General features: G+C 38.5%; 1 protein-coding gene across 1 annotated transcript in view; it reads right to left on the reverse strand.

Moving 5' to 3' along the window:
• Positions 1-5,528: 5,528 nt before the first annotated feature.
• Positions 5,529-22,989, reverse strand: part of LOC147503833 (condensin complex subunit 2-like) — a 33,041-nt gene continuing 15,580 nt past the window's right edge. Inside the window, 1 exon segment of the mRNA XM_086604973.1 lies at positions 5,529-5,662. Within this exon segment, the coding sequence (XP_086461099.1) occupies positions 5,622-5,662 (41 nt within the window). The 3' untranslated portion in view covers positions 5,529-5,621.

The raw sequence follows: 22,989 nt of genomic DNA on the forward strand, positions 1-22,989 counted from the left end.
ACGGATGGCTCAAACCCTTCTTCATCTCAGGACCCATCATAATCCCAGGCCCAATCTCCATCTCAGGGCCCATCTTCATCATATGGCTAGTGGTTTAGGAAAAGTTGTTGTTTCGATGCTATTTAGTTGTTTTTATTCTTTTTATTAGTTTGGATATTAAGTTTTTTGAATTTAGTAGTTAAATTTGAATTTAGTAGTTAATTGTATTTGAATTTGAATTTTAATATAATTTGGTTTTTTTCAAATTGTTCTTTGATTTTATTGTAATCCCATCTTCCCGAATTGTTTGGGGGTGGTATTATTTAGTCTAACATGATTTTTATATGATCCAAAATTTATTATATAATTTTGCGATGATTGTCGGGAATATTGCCGATATGGGCATGACTATGAATAGGTATTGTGGTAGGATGAAATCTCGATGAGTTATGCAGTTTCTATCCTAAATTCAACCTAAAAGATATAGGGTTTGTTTTGGAATAGAGAATATAGGTTGTTTCCGTTTTGGGTTTTGGATTTTTTTTTTTGTTTCCGGCAATTGCCTTAAAGCTTTTTAGTAACTTCCCAATTCGTTTTAGCAATTTAAAACCTATATAAACTTCCCTCATTCTACACTCACAACCCACACTACACCTAACATTCATCTCTCACCTTTCACTCCCAACTTTTCCTTCTTTTTCCTTCTCACTTTCGCATTTTAGCATCTCAGAGCGCGCCTGCGCCCCAATGGAGCGCCACCTGTGCCCTTAGCACTGTCAATCAGAATTTCATTAGAGCGTGACCCACGCCCTACCAAGCCCAGAGCTGAGCGCGACCTGCGCCCAAAACACTGGAATTCCAGTTTTCATCCTGAACGCAACCCGCACCAATCTCAGGCAAAAAGTGAGCGCGCCCTACGCCTTAGTGCCTGGAACTCGAAATTCTTCAGAGCGCACCCCGTGCCCTATCCAGGCATAGGTTGAGCGTACCCCGCGCCCTGACCTCCGTAGACACAAAAATTCCAATTTTTTGTGGGTTGTTCCAGGATCGTTTGTAGCTGTTCCAGCGAGTAGTTTTGTGATGACATCCCCTCGTATCATATCGGAACAGTCTTTTGAAAACTTGTTCCAAAGTGACACCTATGGTGCGTGGTTTCGCGAAGTGATCATTCTAGCCGGCTGGGAGCCGCTCTTAGTAAGTCCTAATGAACTTTATTCTCTCGCACTTACATCTTATTTTTATGATAATTGTAAGTTCTTTGATAGACCAGATGGAGAACAAGTGTTCTCCATCACCATTGAGGATGAACCAATGGAAATTTCTAGGTTCTTGCTAGCCTTTGTGCTTGGACTTGCTATGCCCACCGAAATACAAGACTCATGGGCCTATTTGGTAGATAATATGTACATGTATAACTATGAGGATTTGCATGAGCATTATGGGGAGGGAATCTTTAGGATAGAAGACCAAGGGGATTATAACGTCGCCCTTGGTAGCCTGTCTATGAACGTGGGCACTGTTATGTTTTGGATCATGTTAAACATTAGAGGGGAATGACGTTATTCTTCTGTGAATGACGACACTTGTGATATTTTCCTTGCTTTAGCTTGGGGACGTACACTTTATAATATTCCCCATACCCTAAAGTCTAGTTTAGCCCGAGCCCATAGCAAGAGGTATAAGTACCTTCTTATGCCTGTTTTAATTTGTCGTATTATGCTATGTTTCTTCCCTATTTTTTGTGCCCGTTTCACGAATTGGATTGGGGTCGACATTGTAAGACCCACCAATTATATTATTCGATCGTTCCATGCAATGACTTGGCAAGGGTGGAGGATACAACCTCATCAGGTTGCACCTTACACCCCATCCGACCAAGTGGCGCTTGACAGGTTAGATATAGTAGACGATAAGTGACGATAAGTGGCGTGATGCGAAGGAACCTCCTCTCTTTGGAGAGGGAAATGAGGATGAGGATTAAACGGGAGTTAAGGTTAGTTTTTATTTCAGTTAGTGTCTGCTTATGTCCCAAGCAATTAATTTCCCATTAACCCCATAACGGGTGGAACTCTTATAGAGTTGTGTCAGTTTTTATTTTTGATATTAGTATGTTTAACCTTGTTTTGCAGATGTTCTAGAATTTCACGCATTTCTATGGTATTTCTATACCCTATTTATTTAAATACTTTGAGGACAAAGCATGCTTCTTGTTTGGGGGCATAGAAACACGTGTAATTAAGGCATCTGTTAGGATATAAATATGTATAGTATGCACTTGTTTTCTAGTTAAAAAAATCAAAAATTTTAAAAATATTAATAAAAAGTTTATGTTGTATACTTAGGAATATTGCTATTGATTTCCTTTTCTAGGCCCCTGATAATCTAGAAATCTCACGTAGCTTTTGTATTAGAATAGTCTTTAGAAACTTAGGTTAATATGTAGGTAATAATCCTTGCATCTATCTATAAATATGTTACATGAATATCTATGATTGTTGGCAGTAAGTTTCTGAAATCTAGGCTAGAGTACTTATTCTACAAATCCTATGAGAATATAGCCTAAAACCTTATATGAGTGAAACATTTGAGAAATGACACAAGGGAGAAGTAAAATCCGGATAGAGAAATCACACGTCCACTTGCTTGATCACTATACCATATCCTAAGCGAGAATTTAGGCCCTCTTTGGATCGATATAGCCAGAAATTCAAACCTATGAATTATTTTCCGCTAGCCGCCACTCTGAGCCTTTCTTTAGCCTTTCATAACCGTAAATCCTTTACCCTATAACAAAACAAACAAAATAAAAAAAATCAACCTACCCATTCTTTGAATGAGTCTGAGAATAGAGATGAAGAATATAAGAGAGAAAGACCTTTGAAATCAAGAATTTGTTTGTCGTTCCAAATAAGAAAAGAAAGTTTCCATCCAAATAAAAAAAGAAAAAAGAAAATAAAGAGTTAGAACTCCAAAAATAGAATCAAAGGAGTCAAAAGCCAAAGAAAAATATATATATATATATATGGCTAAAGATGGAAACAAAGTGTAGAAGCAAAAGTAAAGAACAAGGTTTTCTCTAGTTACATAATATGAAGACTCTATTATCTCAGACTTGTCCATTTTGAATATCCATTTCCTTCCTTCTTAAACCATCTCCTAATCCCCATAACACCTAATAAAGACTTCTAGCTCAATTAGGAATAGATTAATGTGATAGTAAGTGGCAGATGTGCTTGATCGACTCTGGTTTCCTTGTGTGTCATTGAGATTGTAAGGTAAAGTGTGTCCACTGCACACTGGAGTAGCGAAACTTGAGCCGAAACATCAGAGTGGTTTTTGTCTTGACATTTATGTGAGGACCTACTTAAGGACGCTATTCCGAGTTTTCAGAAACGGACTTGCTAGTGCATTTCATAGTATTACTCATTGTATATATGTTTATTCATAGATGATTGATTATTATGCATATATTAGTTTAGGTTTCGGCTTGATTATTCTTTATTCATTGCTAGTGAGATATATAGATAATTGGGAGCATAAATAAGGAAACAATAGTTTTATTTCTTAGTCGTTGTAGTATAGATGAAGTTTGTGAGTACCTTCACTGGAAAACTCTCACGAGGCTATAACTCATCCACTAGGGAACTCCTAGTGGTTTAAGGCCTTGTTGTATATGGTCAATGCAATTGCACTCGGCGAAACGAGATTAGTCAGAACTCCATTTTTGGTCACTTATGCTAATTTCTCATATTTGCTTGAGGACAAGCAAAATGCTATTTGGGGGTGGTTTGATAAGAGCCCAAAACTGTAGTTTTAACCCTTTAACAATAATACTTTTCGACCAATTATGCGAGTAATAAATAAGAGTTAATGCTGATTACGTGTTTTTATGTATTTCAGGCATTGAAGTCAATTATGTGTAGAATTGTGCCACTTTTGTGAGATAAAGGAGCAAGGGTTGGTTGCTAAGAATTTCTGTGATTAAAGGCCAAGATTCAAGGAGAAAAAGCCTTTGTAAAGCCCGGTCAAAAGCTGAAAAGTCAAAGTCAACGCGGGCAGACACAGCACACAAAAGTCAGCATAACTTCTAAAGATCGTATCTTTGGACTCAGGCCTTGGAATTGGGCGTACCTTCTGTCAAAATGACCAGCTCGGATATAGCTTTCTAAAGGTCTAAACCGTGACCCAATCAGAGGAGTAAAAGTGGATGAAAAGTCTATTGAAGTAAAAGCCAATTGAAAAGAGCTCGGTGGACTGAAGAAATTTTGCTTTGGGCTCGATTTTCCGGCCCAAAACATGGCTTCTCAGCCCATGCACGAAAATGTGGATCTGGTCTTCTCCATTTCCACACACAAGACTTAGCTCTTAAGAATCACTGAGGTTAGATAGACAGTAGCCATTAGAGATTTCTAGATCTAGTTTTGAGTTTTATTTTGATTAATTAGTTTTCAATTATTATTTTAGATCTAGTTTTCCCTTTCAATTATTTAGTATTAGAACAAATAGATTGTTATTTTAGAATAAAATATTAGTTTATAATAAAGAATTCAATTTCATTCTAATTTAGTTATTGATTAAAGTCTTGTTAAGTTTAGTATTGTTAAATTCTTAAATTAGTTGTCTTTATTTCATAATTAGTTAATCATAATCTAGTTCAATTATTAAATTCATTAGAATCAATTTTATTTCTTAGTTGTTTAATTTAGATTTGAATTATTGATTAGTTAAATTAGTAAAGTTAGAATCTTTATATGATGTCTAGTTTAATTTCGATTGGAAATGAAAGCATAATGATTCTAGGCTAAACTTCCATTAGAGGGGGTTGAAGAAGCCTTAATGAAGCTTGATTTGTGTTAGCGTAGATTAGTCGTAATTTCCATTCCATTCTAGAAAACGATTAGTTCACCATGAGAATGGATTTGATTGTTTCACATGCTAGATGTTAGTTAGTATAGATTACCATGAACAACCACTACTATAGAATCACACTTATACCACTGTTTTTAAGTGTGGTATAAATATATTTACCACTGTTATGCAACCATGACAATAGGTGGTGTGGTATATGATAATAACAAAACTATGGTATATATGTTTAATGGATACCATGGTTTTTCAAAACACCGTGGTTTGTATGCCCATTATATACCATAATTGTCAACAAAACCGTGGCATATAAACTATTGAAACAGTGGTTTATATTAGTGTATGCGTTATAATATCGTGGTATATAGTTATACTAAACACTACGGTTTATGCCAAACCATGGTATATATATATGTATTTTATTTAATAATAATGTTAGTAACAGTCTTCCACTTAAAAACCGAACCTGCATAACAAAATTTACACAGCCTGCCTACATACAACATTTCCTTCTTCCCAACAAATTCCAAAATGTACAATAAACTATCAAACATTGCAAAAAAATATAATAATAATAATAAAAAAAACTTCCATTAATTTTTTGAGTGCACTAAGAAAACAAATTTCAAATTCCTTTTTAAAAATTAAAAAGGTAAGACTCATAAATTAAACTGGAAGGGTCCGAACATAACTAAAACTCATCCTCATTCGCTTCCGGCTGAAACACCCCATTTTCCTGGATGAACTGAATAATATCGAGTCGAACATCGTCAAGTTCATCTTGTGTGTACGTCTCCTTCAGTTCTAAATTTGTCATCTGGATGAGTTAAAACACAACATGTGAGAGTTACTGTATAAGAATAAAGGAGAGAGAATGTGCTATTATGAAGCATCTCCTGACCTTCAAATTCCTTATCATACATGTTGGTCTAAAAAGGAGTGTTAGTAGATATAGATTGTACCTGTTGGTCTTTATGTTTTTGCATTCAATAGAGTTGTCAAAATTCACCATTCCTAAAGAGATTAAAGGATGTCCAAGTTTCATAGTGGATGACATTAATGAAAATGGGGGATGAGGGTGTTAGTCTACATACTCCAACAAAAATATCTTCATATGAGAAGTAAAAACTAAAAATAGATTCAATTTGTATTCTATCTTCTATATTTAGTGCCAAGTGTCAACTCTAAAAGCCTATTGTGTTCTCATCTTAAAGTTCATCAAATCTTGGGAAACCTAGACTAAAATCGACTCCACGAAAATGAAAGGTGACAAAGTTGGTTGCCGTCATACAAATCTTCCTCGCTCTTGATATCATCTTCAAAAGACTCACAAACACAAGACAAGTAAAAGCATGCAGAAGTGAATACGCACCACCCTAGGCCATTCCATTTAATTACTATATTGGTGATATAGTTTGTGGATCAAAGACCAATAGTGTTGGTGAGGATGATCCAATTAACACAAATAGAAGAACAGTTAGACAAAAAAATTCTTTGACGGCTTCTCTTCTTAACTAGATGATAAGCACCCAAAACTGTAATATTAAACCCCGAGAGACATAACATTTTGGTCGATTATGTGTTTAATAATCATGTAATAATTATATTTTCGTACTTTTGCAGGTTTCCGCAATTAAAATGAATATAGTGATAAAACCTGCATCGAAGTACAGGAATACGGGAATATTTGGAGTTTCCCACTCAACCCCATGAAGCCGAAGTTTCCAAAAGAATAGAACCAGTGCGGAACGGGTCCACATATGAAGAAGCAGCAAACTTCCGAAGCTCAAAACGGATAAATCTAGGTGTCGACGTTGGCTAGTGAAGCTGCTAAGTACAGGAATACGGGAATATTTGGAATTCCCACTCAATCCCCGTGAAGCCCAACAAAGCCCCGACTAGAGCGAAGTTTCCAAAAGAACGTAACCGGTCTTAACGGGCCCACATATAAAGAAGCAGGAAACTTCCGAAGCTCAAATCGGATAAATCTAGGTGCCGACGTTGGCTAGTGAAGCTGCCATAGCGACCCGGGCGACGAACTTCTCACAAGCAAGGACAAAAAGTCGTAAAAAAGCGACAAAATCGGATAGCCACCCACACACTAAGTGGACCCACTCTGCGGGCCCAAAGGCATGACGAGTCAGCATAGGCAGGTGGCAAGTGATGGGTTCAATTTGGTGCCACCTTGCAAGAGGAAAGACACGTACCAATTCAATGTTTGAATTGAATTGGGCTAAAAAGACAAAACCAAAACACAAAAAGGACAAAAAAACCTTAAATGAAAGTTTTGTTTCATAACAAAACTTTGAATCAAATTGATTTACATGGAGACAAAACTTTGTTATTCAAAGTTTTGAATGTCTAAATTAGCAAACAGACGAAACCCAATTAAAGGCTTTACGAGACATCACCCTATATATATGAGGGGTCACCTTCATTATTACCTCTTCAAAGATATATTAATGCTTTAGCTACGCGTTTAGTTTTCTTTCTTGATTACCTTCCGCCATTTTTATTTCAAAGACTTAATACGAAGTTATTTTACCCTTAATAACAGCTTATTTCTTTTTCTTGTTTAATTTTTGTCCCGCATTTATTTACTTAATGTATCTGACAAGTTTTATTATTCCTTCTATGATGATGAGCTAATCCCCCCCCCCCTCAGGGGGAGGGTTATGCTGCTCGTGTGAAAATCCGGATTGACTTGTTAATATTCTAGAATCACTACTTAGGAAGTAGGCATAGAATTAACATCCGGTCCCAAAATGATCGAGGCGTACAAAGTTAGTGCTTGATGCTCGAAACGCCTCTCGCGACTTCTCTGGTGTCGAACTGACTCTCCAATTCGTCCAGCTGATGTGAACTTGTGCCAGGAGCTGAAATAATATACTAGAGATGAGGTATTATCGAAACTCCTTATGCTAGTGAAATGCGACCTAGAGATGTGGGCATGCACTAGGGATCAATACTCGACGTCGTCTCCGAAACGAGACGAATTAGAGATGTAGTGATTTAGTAATAAAAACTGTTCAAAAATGATTCTTGCATGAGCATAATTAACTCTCTCCCTGTTTCTCTACATTTTGTTTACCTATATATAATCGCCGTAGTAATTTATTTTATTTGCATTACCGTTATTTTAATTAAAAACCAACTAAAAAGAAACCTAAAAATCCTACTCACTTAAAGTTGTAATTTCCAGTTGTGAACCTATCCGAGCCCTAAGATTTGGACGATCCCTTACTCGACCTATCCTACCAAACCCACGTGAGTAAGGTAACTTGACTAAAACGTCATTTACTATCTGACGCGTTGGAATTTGGACTTTGGACTTTGGACTGTGGACTTCGGACTTCGAACTGTGGACCTCGGACTTAAGAAAATAAGTAACTGAAAACCAATAAACAAACGTTTGTAAAGAGCGTTCTATCAAATGGCGCCGCTGCACGCCGAAGGACTCTAGACTTAACATAATAACTGGAATACATCCATAAAAACCCCTCCCTTATCTCATCATCTTTTTAATTTTCATTTCTGTTACAATACTAACTCTTTACCGTAATTTTTTCTACTAACAAATAACTGTGAGCCAAGTTTGTTTATTTTCATTAGCACAGTCTAAGTACTCCGTAGGAATTTGAAGTACTAAACAGACAAAAGAGTCTCGGACGAGACTGAATTAGTAAGCAAGCGAAACTAACCTGGAGTATTAACACTCCGGTTTTCAGGTACAGACCACTTTCCTTTTCAATACTCTTTTGGGCTCTTTGGTCCTATTTTTTCTAGTAAGCATAAGCTTGGGAGTAGTCGACCGCTATACGAGGAATCGCGGGGCGCCAGGTTTCAAACTCTTAAACTCCTCAAACTTTGTCGAGGATATTATTTGCTATAACCTGCTTTACCTCGTATATTTGTATGTTGGAATGAGAACTCTGTGCATGTAAAGGTGGTTCGTCATCACATATTCACGTAACACAATTAATATGATTCGAATATATTTTGATATATGCGTAGCGTCAAACCACCTACTTAGAATATTTTTGTATGTGTATGTTACATCAATTCACGTACGCGGTATTCAATTGCATGAGTTTGTTCTCGACATTCCCCTAGCTCACGTATAACTTACACATAGTTGCATGTATAGGTAATATAGATTTGTATGGGTAGACTTTCTGCGTAACTAGTATATGTTAGTTTCTATTTTGGCATCTATCATTTTTAATTGCATATTTCGTAATCACGTCTCCATAATACACTAATTACGTATATTAAAATAAAAAAATAAAAAAAAAATTAAAAAATTAAAAAAAAAATTAAAAAATTAAAAATTAAAAAATCATAGTAATTAAAAATTTCATCTAAATCATCTTAATAACACCCCGCATAATACACCATCATAAATCATCCTATTCCATCAGTGCCTAGGAAACTTGAAAAAAAAAATTGAGGTTGCCTAATTAAGGAACGTGCTAGCACGAACAACCTCCCTCAATTCTCTCAGGTGACCTGGCTGCTGGAATATTCACACGTTATCTTAGCTTCCCTGCTCGAGTTAGCAACAGCTCAGGAAGACGTGCTTCAACTCCCTCTTTCCTAACTTCTAAAACCTCCAGTCATTATTCGTTCCTTATGAGCACTAAATTAAAATTCATATTTGTATGAGACTACGGTCTGGTAAACATAAGGAATTAGAACTTACATATCATCGTCGAAAATACAAGAAACAACTGTTTATGTTATCTCCTAGGCATAGTTCCTCCTCCGTAAATCAACCTCGTCAAACATCTCTATTTCCATTATCTCCTTTAATTATGGCTGAAGAAAATCTCACAGTCGAGAAACCCCTTTCGGATTTCTATACTGCCCTACAGGAAGGACCTACTTCCTGCATTAAACTCGATGACGATTGTAGGTGATTTTCGTATTCCGCCAAACATTTTCGGTTTGTTACCCGTTTACCATGGTTTAGACCATGAAAAACCGTACAATCATCTTCGTCGAATGCAACAAGTAGTCACCACTTTCCGCCATCCGACCGTTACCAACGAACAAGTCTTGCTTAGGTTGTTTCCCTTCACCTTAGCTGATAAAGCTTCCGTTTGGCTCGCCGGACAAGCGCCGCAATCCATTGACACATGGGCCAAACTTGTTCAAGCATTCATGATAAAATTCTATACTCAGAAGAAAACTACAGAAATGCTTCAAAAGATTCAATTCTTTCGCCAGCACCCCCAGGAATCCTTTTCGAAAGCGTGGAGTAGATTTACTAATCTACTTCTCGAATGTCCCCATCATCAACTTCGACACCGCTGTATTAGTCCGTTCATTCTTTAATGGTCTCTCTGACCATCAAAAGGAAACATTAGATATCATGAACGGCGGTTGTTTCATGGACAAGGGCGCTACTGAAGCATACACTTTTCTTGAGAAACAGGCCTCACGAAGCACCCATTGGGGAAACACTGATTCTTCTAGATCTTCTAAAGATACTCCTACCAAAGTTACGTCTATGTTTGAGGTCAAACCAGATCTGGAATTAAAAACTTTAATCGAGTCCCTAAACAAAAAGGTTGATGCTCTTTCGGTACAAGTAAATGAACAAAAACCCAAATAGGTCATGGCTGCCAACGCTTCCCCATGCCCTCTTTGTTTAAGTCCTGAGCATGCCGATTCTTATTGTCCTTTGGTATACGAGTGTCCTCCCCAACCTTCTGAAGAGGCTTGTGCTTTCAACGTCCCTAATGCACCTTGGCGACAACATCCGAATTTAGCTTGGGCACCCCCTGTCCAACAACAAGCTCCTTCAGGTGGCAACAACGTTCCTGTACGACCACCCGCGAACTACAATTCCTATAGTCAAAGAAATCCTCCACAATTTTAGCAAGGGCAAAGTAATTTTCCCAACAACGCAAATATGGGATACCAAAACAACCGCAACCTTGTTCCCGCTAACCAAGGATATGGCTACCAAAATCAACCCGTGAATAATAACCGTGAACTAGTTCCTGCTGCTCCCTTGGTACAATCCACAGCTGATAAAACGGCTGAAACTTTCCTGACATACATGAATCAACATAATCAAATCCTAGCTTCTATCCAACAGTCTCTTTAGCTGTTAGCTCAGGATAGAAGTCAAAAGGGCGTGTTCCCTGGCCAAGCAGTTCCAAACCCTAAGCCTACAAACACTGCCTTTGAACTCAACAATGCACCAGGACCTAGTAATCCAAGCCAGGGTGAGGTAAATGCCATTACCACTCTTCGTTCTGGCCGAACCATCGAAAATAATATACGTATGCCAGACGAGGAATCGACGGAAGCCATGACTAACGTCCTTCCAACTCCTACCTCGCAACCTATAACGGACAAAGTTGTACCATCAAAATCTACACCTACGTCCCTAGGAAAAGATACCATTGATCCTTGTACGCAATTCCGTCCAAAAGCTCCGTTCCCTGCCCGTTTGGTAAAGAACAAACATGACGAACATTTTGATGAGATCCGTGAAACCTTCAAAAATTTGACCATAAACTTACCTTTTCTAGATGCGCTAAAGCATTTGCCCAAGCATGCCAAGTTTTTGAAAGACATGTGCACCACCAAACGACGTACGAATGTACCTCAACAAGTGATAACTGTAAAATGTATAGTTTACCTACGAAATGAACGATGAATTCAATCCGTAAGTAAACTAAAACTAATCTTTTTATCCTATGTTTATCAAAGCTTCTACTCTCGATGCGAATTACACTAAGTGGAGTAGGAAGTTCGTTCCACTCCTAGTTCCCTAGCATGGATTGTTTTCTAAGTCTAAGAAATCAGTCTTAAGTCAATGAGAGCTTTACGAAATGTTATGCTAACAAGACGCGTTAATTTAAATAACAAGATATAAGAAATAACAAGATAAAATATAAACTAAAGTTAATCTACGAAAGCTACAGAAATACGATTGTTTGAATCTAGATAAAGAAATTAGAGGGGAATTGAATCCACCTCAAATCCAACTTAACGACCTAGCGTAGAATGTTGTATCTCAATTCTCACGTTCTTACGGCGAGAATTTCGAGTTCTAATCCCTAGTGTTCATGGCATTCCTACCACATACTAACTAGCATGTGAGGTCGTCCACCCATTCTCATGGCGAAACACGACCTTCTAGAGTGGAATAGATTCTACAACCAATTCTATACTAACCACTAAGTTTTCATCAAGGCTTCATCAACCCCCTCTAATGGAGGTTTAGCCTTGAATCATTATGCAATCATTTCCATTTAGATTAAAACTAAACATAATATAAAGCATTGAAATTTACTTAATTAAACAATAATGAAATCTAATTTAATGACTAAAATGAAATAAACACAAGAATTGAAATTAGATCTAGAAATGGAAATGACAAAAAATCGAAATTAACTAATAGCTATTTATTTATTAATACTAATGAAGAACTATGATTCTAATAGTTTAATCTAAGACAAGAATTTGATTTGAAACTAAACTTAATTAAAACAATTCAATAAAACTAGATCTAGAAGCTATTTTAATAGTTACTTTCTATTCTAAGCTATCTACCCTAATTCTCTACTAAATAATCTACCATTAACAAAGAGCTAAGCTTTTGTTTTTATACATCCAGATCCAAAAATCGTGCATGGGCTTGGAGCCATATTTTGGGCCAGAGAATCAGGCCCAAAACCCAATTCTTTCAGTCCAAAAAGGCCTCTTCAGCTAGATACGGCTTCAACAGACTTTTCGTTCACTTTTGCTCCTCTGATTGGGTCAAGGTTTGGACCATTGCAAAGAGCTTTTCGAGCCGGTTGTTTTGACATAAGGTAGGCCCAATTCCGAGGTCTGAGTCCAAAGATATGGCATTCGGAAGTTCTGCTGACTTTTGCTCCTATATCTCGCTAAAGTGGCACATTTATGCACATAATGGACTTTGAAGCCCGAAATGCATAAAACACGTAATCGATATTAACTCTTACTTATTATTCACATAATTGGTCTAACAAGATGATTATTAAGGGGTTAAAACTACAGTTTTGGGCTCTTATCAAACCACCCCAAACAAACATTTTGCTTGTCCTCAAGCAAAGATGAGAAATTAGAATAAGTGACCAAAATGGAGTTCTAACTACTCTCGTTTATTTGAGTCGCGATTGCATTGACCATATGCAACAAGGCCTTAAACCACTAGGAATTCCTAGTGGACGAGTTATAGCCTCGTGAGAGTTTTGCAATGAAGGTACTCACAAAAACTTCATCTATACTACAACGACTAAGAAAATAAAACTATTGTTTCCTTATTCATGCTCAACTATCTATACATCTCTCTAGCAATTGAATAAGAATAACCAAGTCAGAAACCTAAGTTAATATATGCATAATAATCTATCATCTACAATAAACATATACACAATGAGTAGTACTATAAAATGTTTAGCAGGTTTGTTTCTGAGAACTCGGAATAGCGTCCTTAAGTAGGTTCTCACAATAATAGTCAAGAAACAACACTCTGATTTTTCCACTCAAGTTTATTACTCCAAAGGTGTCACAAGTGGGCACACTTTACCTTACAATCTCAATGACACACAGAAGCGAGTCGATCAAACACATCCGCCACTTACTATCATACTAACCTATTCCTAATTGAGATAGAGGTCTTTATTAGGTGTTACGGGGATTAGGAGATGGTTTAAGAAGGAAGGAAATGGATATTCAAAAGGACAAGTCTGAGATAATAGAGTCTTCATATTACGTAACTAGAGAAACCTTGTTATTTACTTTTTTTTTCTACACTTTGTTTCCATCCTTAGCCATATTTTTCTTTTTCTTTTCTTTGGCTTTTGACTCCCTTTTATTCTATTTTTGGAGTTTTTATTTTATTTCTATTTTTATTTTTCTTTTCTTTGGATGGAAACTTCTTTTCTTTATTTTCTGAAGCAACTAACTAAATTTTTGTTTACACAGGTTTTTCTCTTCTTCTTTCTTCATCATTTTATTCTCAGACTTATTCTAAATTGGGTAGGTTTATTTTTTTTTATTTTGTTTTGTTTTTGTAACAGGGTAAAGAATTGTGGTTTATGGAAGGGCTAATGAAAGGCTCAGTGGGGCGACTAGCGAAAAATATACTTAGGTCAGAATTTCTAGCTATATCGATCCAAAAAGGGCCTAAATTCTCGCTTAGGATATGGTTTAGTGATCAAGCAAGTGGACGTGTGATTTCTCTATCCGGATTTTACTTCTCCCTTGTGTCATTTCTCAAATGTTTCGCTCATATAAGGCTTTAGGCTATATTCTCACAGGATTTGTAGAATAAGTACTCTAGCCTAGATTTCAAAAACTTCTCGCTAACAATCATAGATACTCATGTAATATATTTATAGATAGATGTAAAGATTATTACCTATATATTAACCTAAGTTTCTAACAATTATTACGATGCAAACTCGTTGAAACTTCTAGATTTTTAAGAGCATGGAGAAAGAAACAATACCAATATTCCTAAGTGTATAGCATAACTTATTTATTTATATTTTTGAATTTTTGAAATTTTAACTAGAAAACAAATGCATATTATACATATTTATATCCTAGCGGATGTCTTAATTACCGTGTTTCTATGCCCCCCCAAAACAAGAAGCATGCTTTGTCCTCAAAGCATTTAAATAAAGAGGGTAGGAAAAATACCATGGAAACGCGTGAAATTCAGAAACATCTGCAAAACAAGGTTAGAACGTACTAATATAGGAAATAAAAACTGACACAACTCTATAAGAGTTCCACCCATTATGGGGTTAACAGAATTAAATTCTTTGGGACATAAGCGCACACTAGCGAAACTAAAACTTACCTGCACTCCCTTTGTTATTCGTCATCTTCGTCATCCTCTACTTCTATAAAGAAGTGAGGCTCCTTCGCGTCCTGCCATGCTATGATAATTTGCCAGGCTTCACGCCATTTATCATCTATGGTTGCTAACCTATTAAGTGCGACTTGGTCTGATGGGGTGTAGGGTGCAACCTGGTGAGGTTGTATCCGCCACCCTTGCCAAGTCATTGCATGGAAAGATCGAATAATACTATTGGTGGGTCGCACCGTGTCTACCCTAATCCAATCCGTGAAACGTGTACAAAAAACAGGAAAGAAACATAGCATAATCGTGAAATTAGAACGGGCATAAGAAGGTACTTATGCCTCATGGTATGGGCTCGTGCTAAACTAGACATCAAAGTTAAGGAAGGTCATAGAACCGGCCCCGTGGCTAAAGCAAGGAAAACGCTGCAAGTGGCGTCATTCACGGAAAACGCCATTCCCTCAAATGTTTAGCATAATCCAAAACATAACAGTTCCTATGTTCATGGACGGGCTACCAAGGGCAACGTTATAGTCCCCTTTGTCCTCAATACGGAAAATGCCTGCCCCATAAGCCTCGTGCAAAACTCATAAGTGTAGACATGCATATTATCGACCCAATAGCACCATGGGTCTTGTATCTCAGCGGGGCATAGCAAGTCCAAGAACAAATGCTAGCAAGAACACGGTAATTTCCATTGGTTCATCGTCAATGTTGATGGAGAACACTTGTTCTCCATCCGGTCTCTCAAAGAAAATGCAGTTATTATAAAAATAAGATGCAAGTCTTTGGAGAATAAAGTTCAGCCGGTCTTACCATAAGAGGTTCCCAACCAACGTGTGTGATCACCTCGCAAACCAAGCACCGTAAGTAGTGCTTTGGAACAAATCTTCGAAGACTGTTCGGTATTATTATAGGAGATGTCATCTCAAAACTACGTTCTGGAACAGCGGTGCAAAACAACGGGCACAACTTCGCGGAAAACTGGAATTTTTCTGGTCCACGAAAGTCGGGCGCTTAACGCGCTTCAACTAGAAGCGAAGTCGCTCTTTGTATTTTGGAATTCCAGTGTTTGGCCGAAGTCGCTTTGACTTGGCGCGGGCGCTTCGAGCAAAATTTTCTGTCGAGGCGTGTAGGCGAAGGCCTCTCCGAAGCGGCGCCCCGAAGCTGCATTTTGCGAAAATGGAGACGCGAACGGGGAATCGCGGGGTGAAGGGCGCGTGATGGAAGTTAGATGTAGTGTGAGTTGTGAGTGTAGAATGTATGAAGTTTATATAGGTTTTAAGTTGCTAAAATAGATCGGGAAGTTGCCAAAAAGTATTTACGGCAGTTTCCGGAAATCCTAAAATTTCCAAACCCGAAAACGGAAACAACTCATTTTCTTGATTCTAATTCAAACCCAGTATCTTGTAGGTTGATTTTATGATTGAATGTACCTATTTAATCTAGATTTCATCCTACAATGATTCTCAATCATAGATATGCCTAAACGGCCATAATTTCACCTTACTCCGCAATATATTCTAACACTAGGGTTATATAAAAATAAAGCTTGAATTGATAAAACCACCCCCAAACAAGTTGGGAATGTGGGATCAATATGAAACAACCACACATACTGAAAATAACCCCTTATATTAAAATTTTCATTCGGAGTACCTTTCACTACAAAATTCAAATTACGAAAATAAAAGTTACATTACAATAAAACAACAAAAATAAATAAAACAACAACCACTATCAATCCTCACACTCTCTAAAACCTCGCCATCGGGTGGCGGCGGGCACACTCTCTAGTGGTGGCTCCCGGGCTCCCCGGTTGTCCAGCAGTGATCGCCCTTCGTCGACGGCGCCATGCCTCGTGGTGAGTCCTCGAGGCGAGTCTATATGAGGTGGGAAGCGTGCAAGCATATCCACTCTAAACCGGGGGCTTCCATCTCAGCCCCCTCGCCTGTTCCCATCTCTCATCCTCTCTGCGGGTGCGGATCTCGGTTGTGATGAATAGTCGCCTGTCGAGTCCGGAGGTCTCACAGATAGTGTTTAGTGAACGATGCCCCTATGAAGCACTGACCATGCGTTACGCATCCCACCAACACCTCCGGAAGGCATCCGTATCAAAGCAAGTCACGCCCTCCTCATCCTCCTCCGAATCATCCTCATCCTCCTCCCTCTACCTCATCCCGTTCCCTATCCTCGGGCAATTTCCAGACTTGTTGGACACTCTCCTATAGATCACGAAGTTACGGTGCGGGGTAATGTAAATCCTATCGGGCGGAGCTGCTTTCATCTTCAAAGATGATCTTGGTAATTAACACGGAAGAGGTGCCAAAGACTTTCCGACCCCCTAATCATGCTCAAAGAAAAACTCCAAGATACAGAAATCGTTTGCTCTGGAGTACCCATAAGATGTGGAGGCAGGTCGGGGCCGATGTCCCGACCTTGTCCTTCCCTAAGACATTCCGACCCGATCCACCGAAATAGAGCGGTTGTTGGTCCCGAGGGATGTCCCGCGAACACAATGGGAGTTTGTATTGTAGCTCCCATTGATGACGATCCACGCCCATCAAAGGCTCTACCCGTCAAACCGGGGCTCTGTAAAGTGGCATCGGATGGATTCTAGGCGGAATGCCTAGAATCTCGACCAACGATCCGTAGTCAACTCCTTCCTCTTCTTCCTTACCAACACAAAATCCTACTCCCTCCAACTCCCCGGTGTTGTAGAACCGTCGGACCAAGTCTTCGTGGTAGAAGGCTTCGTCGAAAGTACCATAAACTACTCCAGTCTCTACTAGCCATTTCGTCACCGTAAAAACGGCGCGAAGTGGTCGGCGATGTACCGGCTCCGTGAAATTCGGCGTTGTTAAGCCATCTAGTGTTTGGAATGGAGTGAGGGTTGAAATGTGATGTGGTGGTGGGATTTTAATAGGCCGGTTGAAGCAACAGTGGTGGTGGTGGAGTGGTGGCGCGGCAGTTTTGAATTTCGAATTTTTCGGTGGTTTTTGGTGGTTTGAATTGGTGGTGTTTGTGGTGGGTGGAGTTTGGAGTCGATTTGGGTTGGGATTTGATTTTGGGCGTGGGTTTATTGTATTTTCTTTTTAATTTTTATTTTGTTTTAGGTTTTGGTTTAAGCTTTGGCGTTAATGGCGGAATGGAGGAAGAAGAAACGTTAATCGTGGTGGAGGTAGGTCTTGGCGCTGCAATGCCTGGGGTTGGTTAGCCCAAGCCCAAAATCGAAATTTTGATTTTTTTTTTTTTCGATTTTTTTCGCGAACTTCAAATCAAAATTGCCGCCGTTACCGGGTCCGATTTTTTGCGAATGAGATATGGAAATGATCAGGAGAGAATTTCCTATCCAATGATCCATAAAACACTCTCTTCTGACTTCAGATGACATACGAGATAGTGGAAAATGCCTCGAAGTGCGTGCATGATGTAAGTTATCTTGAATCTAATGAACTCTAAATTAATAGATTATGTCAATCCGAATCGTAATACAATAAAATGGCCTAAGCAACTCTAATGGGACATAAAACATTTTAGTATGCGGGAACCACGAACACCCCACCCCAAACAAATTTTTTTAACAAAGGCTTAGAAAATTTGTTTTAGCAATGGGTCTTTTAAAGTCAGATTCCCGAGACTTCCTAGATTACTATGTTTATTTTTATTTTTTATTTTTTATTTTATTTATTTTTTATTTTATTTTTAGAAGGAAAAACAATAAGCAATAAGGACATAATTCACACCATAGAGAAACATGACTCAAAAATCCGAGAAAAACATGCAAGAGTGGAAAACGTGAACTATGTGAACCGTGGACTTAGGATCCGGTACTTACAGCCAGACACTCCATAGGGAGGGCCCGGTTACCTTAATGGTGCACTCACCAATATATTAAAGTGAAAGAAAGTGCACCAAACACAGAAATTGAGTCGTTTATAGTCAGATACTCGAGACTTCATCCAAAACATATGTATGAACATGCAGTTGATCATATATCAACAACCGAAACAGTTGTGGATCATTCCATAAATAAATATCACAGAAAATATATCCAAACACAATCAAGCACCAAGATTTCCTACGACGCAGCCTAGTGGAATGAAAACGAAGTCGGATAACCCTCTTACTTAACCTAGCATGCAGCTTCTTTTTCATTTTTGAATGAGTGGGTGTTCTATTAAATAAGTGTGGAAAAGTGAATGGTTGTGGAGAATATGGTGGATATGGATAAGTTGTAGAAAGACGACACTGCATAATGATGAGGATGTGGTTTTAGCACCAACTCATTCATTGTGTGTGTAGGGACTGCCTCAATTCTGAAAATGAAGGTGTCAAATAGTTTGTCCTTCCAAGTATTTGTTTGCTAGGAGGATTTAAAAATTATGAAGCACGGAGAAACAAAAGGATCGAAAGTGCAAACTCGAGATTCCTTTGAAAGGGTGGAAGGAGGGGAGTCGAGGTGGATGTTGTGCAAGTTAGTTCTTGATAGGGTGAATTGTCACCTACTCGAAGAAACTCATCGAATTCCTCATCTAGATTGGTCATATCCACATTACTATAGTAGTCCTCTACATCTTTGAGAAAGTCATCTATCCCGTCCTCATCAATAATATGTGTATCGACTAGTGTAGGAATGAAGATGTTGGAGTCTGACTTTCCAAAGGAAAGAATTTTGGGCATATTATTATCAAGGAACGTGTTGTTGAAATAATCTCGAGCAACGCTTTCGATCATGCTAACCTCTCCATCCATAGACGAATCGGGTAACTGTGTCCTTGTTTTAAAAACATTGACTTCAACAGCAAGATGGCCAAAAGACATGGACATTGAACCATCACGGCAATTAATGAGTGCATTGGCAGTTGCCAGGAAAGGACGCCCTAAAATGATCGGGACAGAGTCGTTAGCGACTTCTGTATCGAGGACTACAAAATCAGCCGGATAGTAGAAATCCTGAACTTTTACCAAACATTTTTTCGACTACACCCTTAGGATACTTAATAGACCCGATCAGCTAATTGCAACGCCATTTTAGTGGGTTGCATCTTGTCTAGACCTATTTGTCTATACAAATAAAATGGGAGTAAGTTAACACTAGCCCCCGTGTCTAATAACGCGTTAAATCGTATAGGAATCTCCTAAGGTGCATTGTCTGATAGGGCGACCGGGTCCTTGTACTTAACAATTCCATTATGTTCGGATAAGGTTGGGAATTGTTCTCGTTAAAAAGCGTCTTTTGGTATATTTGTCTTACGCCTAGTAGTAGTACCGCAATTCCTTAAGAAACTTAGCATGATGTGGTAGCTTTTTAATAGCTTCGAGGAAGGGAAGGTTTATAGTTAGATTCTTGAAAACGTCCCTAATCTCCTCGTAATTTGTATCCCTAGTTAACATGGCTAATTTTTGTGGAAACGGTGGTTTCGTCTATATTTAACAATGGTATCACCTGGATGTTTAACCGTGGCTTTCTGTTTCTTAGGTTGTGTTGTGAATCGGGTACCTCTACGGTGGTAGGCTCTTCGGTTTCTATTTTTTGGTATCTAGTAAAATAGTAGGTGTAGGGTTATCGGGGTAACTATAGGCATAGTTACCTTGTTATCAACCACTCTTCCGAGCGGAGAGTGGTGATGGCATTTATCTCACCTACATTTTCATATTCATTACTAGTATTATCGGTTACCTCAAAGGTCGTGTTTGTTGTTTTAGGATTAGGTATTGCGTGACCTGGCAACACACCTTTGGTTTGGGCTTTATCTTGAGCCAACCGTTGGGTTAAATTATTAACGGATTGTAGAAGCCGTTGGTTAGATTGAGCCATGGTTTGGAAAATTTTTGGCTCACTTGTATGAAGGTGTCAAAAGGCGATCCGGTTGTGTGGGTGTAGTAGTCACGGGTGGTGTGGATGGAACTATTTCACGTGAATTATTTATGGGTGGATTTTGATAATTATTATTGACCGGACGATACCTCTATTAGCATTATAATTATTATAATTACCTTGACCTTGTGCTTGACCTTGTCGAGGTTGCACTTGGTTGTTATAATTATTAAAATTACCCCGACCACTGTCCCTTGTCGTGGTGGAGCTTGGTTAAAGCCGTGCGTGGAGCCTAACATATTGATTATTGTACCCTTGAGGTGTGACTTGTTGGTTATTTCTCCAACCGAGTTGGGATTTTGTCTCCAAGGGCGTTAGGTTCACTATTAATGGAACAAGCCCGTTCATAGGCTATAGGGGATGGGGAGTCGGGATGCTCGGGACTCCAACAGAAACTACATGGGTTTGAATTAAAATTAATGACGGGAATTGGCTTTTGTTTTACAGAAATGGCCTCTACTTTTTTTGTGAGGGATTCAATTAGAGTTTTAAGCTCAGGATCTGATTTAACCTCAAACATACCGTAGCCTTTAATCGTGAAGAAGAAGAACTAGCGGAGCGAGTAATCGTCCACTACCCCCAATTATTATTACGCTTACTCTGGTCCTCTAAAAATTTATAAGCCTCCGAGGCTCTTTTGCTTAAGAAACTACCCCCATTCATTATGTCAAGGACTTCTTTGTGGTGGTGTAGAAGTCCTTTGAAAAAGGCACGAACTAACGTGTCTTTCGCTAAGTTATGATGTGGACACTCTATAAGCAGATCGGTGAAACGATTCCAAGCCTCTGAAAATGATTCATGAGGATTTTGTCGAAAGAAATGAATCTTGGAAAGCATCTCATCCGTCTTTTTAGGGGTGGGTAAAAATGTTCCATAAACAAATGAACAAGTTTAGCCCACGAGTCCACGAGAATTAGCGCTTTTGGGGCAGTTAACCAAGACGCCTTTATCGGCTAAGGTGAAAGGGAATACCCTTAATTTAATTTGTTCCTTACCAACCGTAGGATGGTGGAATGTTGTTAGGACTTGTTCAATCCTACGATGTAGCCGATAAGGTTTTTCATGGTCTAAACCATGAAAAACGGGTAACAAATTAAAAATATTTGGAGGGATTCTGAAATCCCCACTGGTCCGCTAGAACGATGCAAGATTTGGGGCTATCGCTCAAGGCTTTGTAGAAGTCCGAGAGAGGAGTCTCTTTTCTTCCCCATTATATCGGTGGTGTGTGTGAAATAGTAGTTAGAGGTGTAGTGGGTGGTATACTAGATAGATTTGATTGTTGATGTTGTTGTGTATTTACGCTCGGTGTTTTGTTCGGCCGGACCTTAATCTCATGCAAGACTAAGTCGAACTTAACTAAACATGCAACACTCCAAAAAATTCGATATACTAGTAGAAACCTCTAACCGGAGATGCGAGGTGTGGAAGAAAGGAATACTGATTGGTCCTTGCTTCGCTTTATGAATTGCGTCTTGTTTACGCTTGTTCAGTGTATATAGCAGGTTAGAACACTGAAAAATATGAAAGATCAAAGTTCGAATCAAAACTGTCGAAATCCGAAAAATTTAACACGGCGCTTCGCCAAGGCCCGAAAGTAATTTTCAAATTACAAGAGTTTTTAAGCTGGTCAGCTCCACATGGGGCGGGTCGCTCGGTGTAATTTTTACCCGGAATTTTTCAACTTTGAAATGGACAACCACAGTATGAATCAAACAAGGGTGGGTGGGTGAAATGGGACTTAAAAATGACTAATTCTATTAAGAAAACAATGCTAAAGTGCAACTAAGATGGCAGCGGCGCCATTTGATAACTGTAAAATGTATAGTTTACCTACGAAATGAACGATGAATTCAATCCGTAAGTAAACTAAAACTAATCGTTTTATCCTATCTTTATCAAAGCTTCTACTCTCGATGCGAATTGCACTAAGTGGAGTAGGAAGTTCGTTCCACTCCTAGTTCCCTAGCATGGATTGTTTTCTAAGTCTAAGAAATTAGTCTTAAGTCAATGAGAGCTTTACGAAATGTTATGCTAACAAGACGCGTTAATTTAAATAACAAGATATAAGAAATAACAAGATAAAATATAAACTAAAGTTAATCTACGAAAGCTACGGAAATACTGATTGTTTGAATCTAGATAAAGAAATTATAGGGGGAATTGAATCCACCTCGAATCCAACTTAATGACCTAAGCGTAGAATGTTGTATCTCAATTCTCAATTACTACGGCGAGAATTTCGAAGTTCTAATCCCTAGTGTTCATGGCATTCCTACCACATACTAACTAGCATGTGAGGTCGCCCACCCATTCTCATGGCTTAAACACGACCTTCTAGAGTGGAATAGATTCTACAACCAATTCCATACTAACCACTAAGTTTTCATCAAGGCTTCATCAACCCCTC

Source organism: Coptis chinensis, chromosome 4 (assembly GCF_015680905.1).
Source record: "Coptis chinensis isolate HL-2020 chromosome 4, ASM1568090v1, whole genome shotgun sequence".
In the NCBI taxonomy this organism is placed as follows: Eukaryota; Viridiplantae; Streptophyta; class Magnoliopsida; order Ranunculales; family Ranunculaceae; genus Coptis; species Coptis chinensis.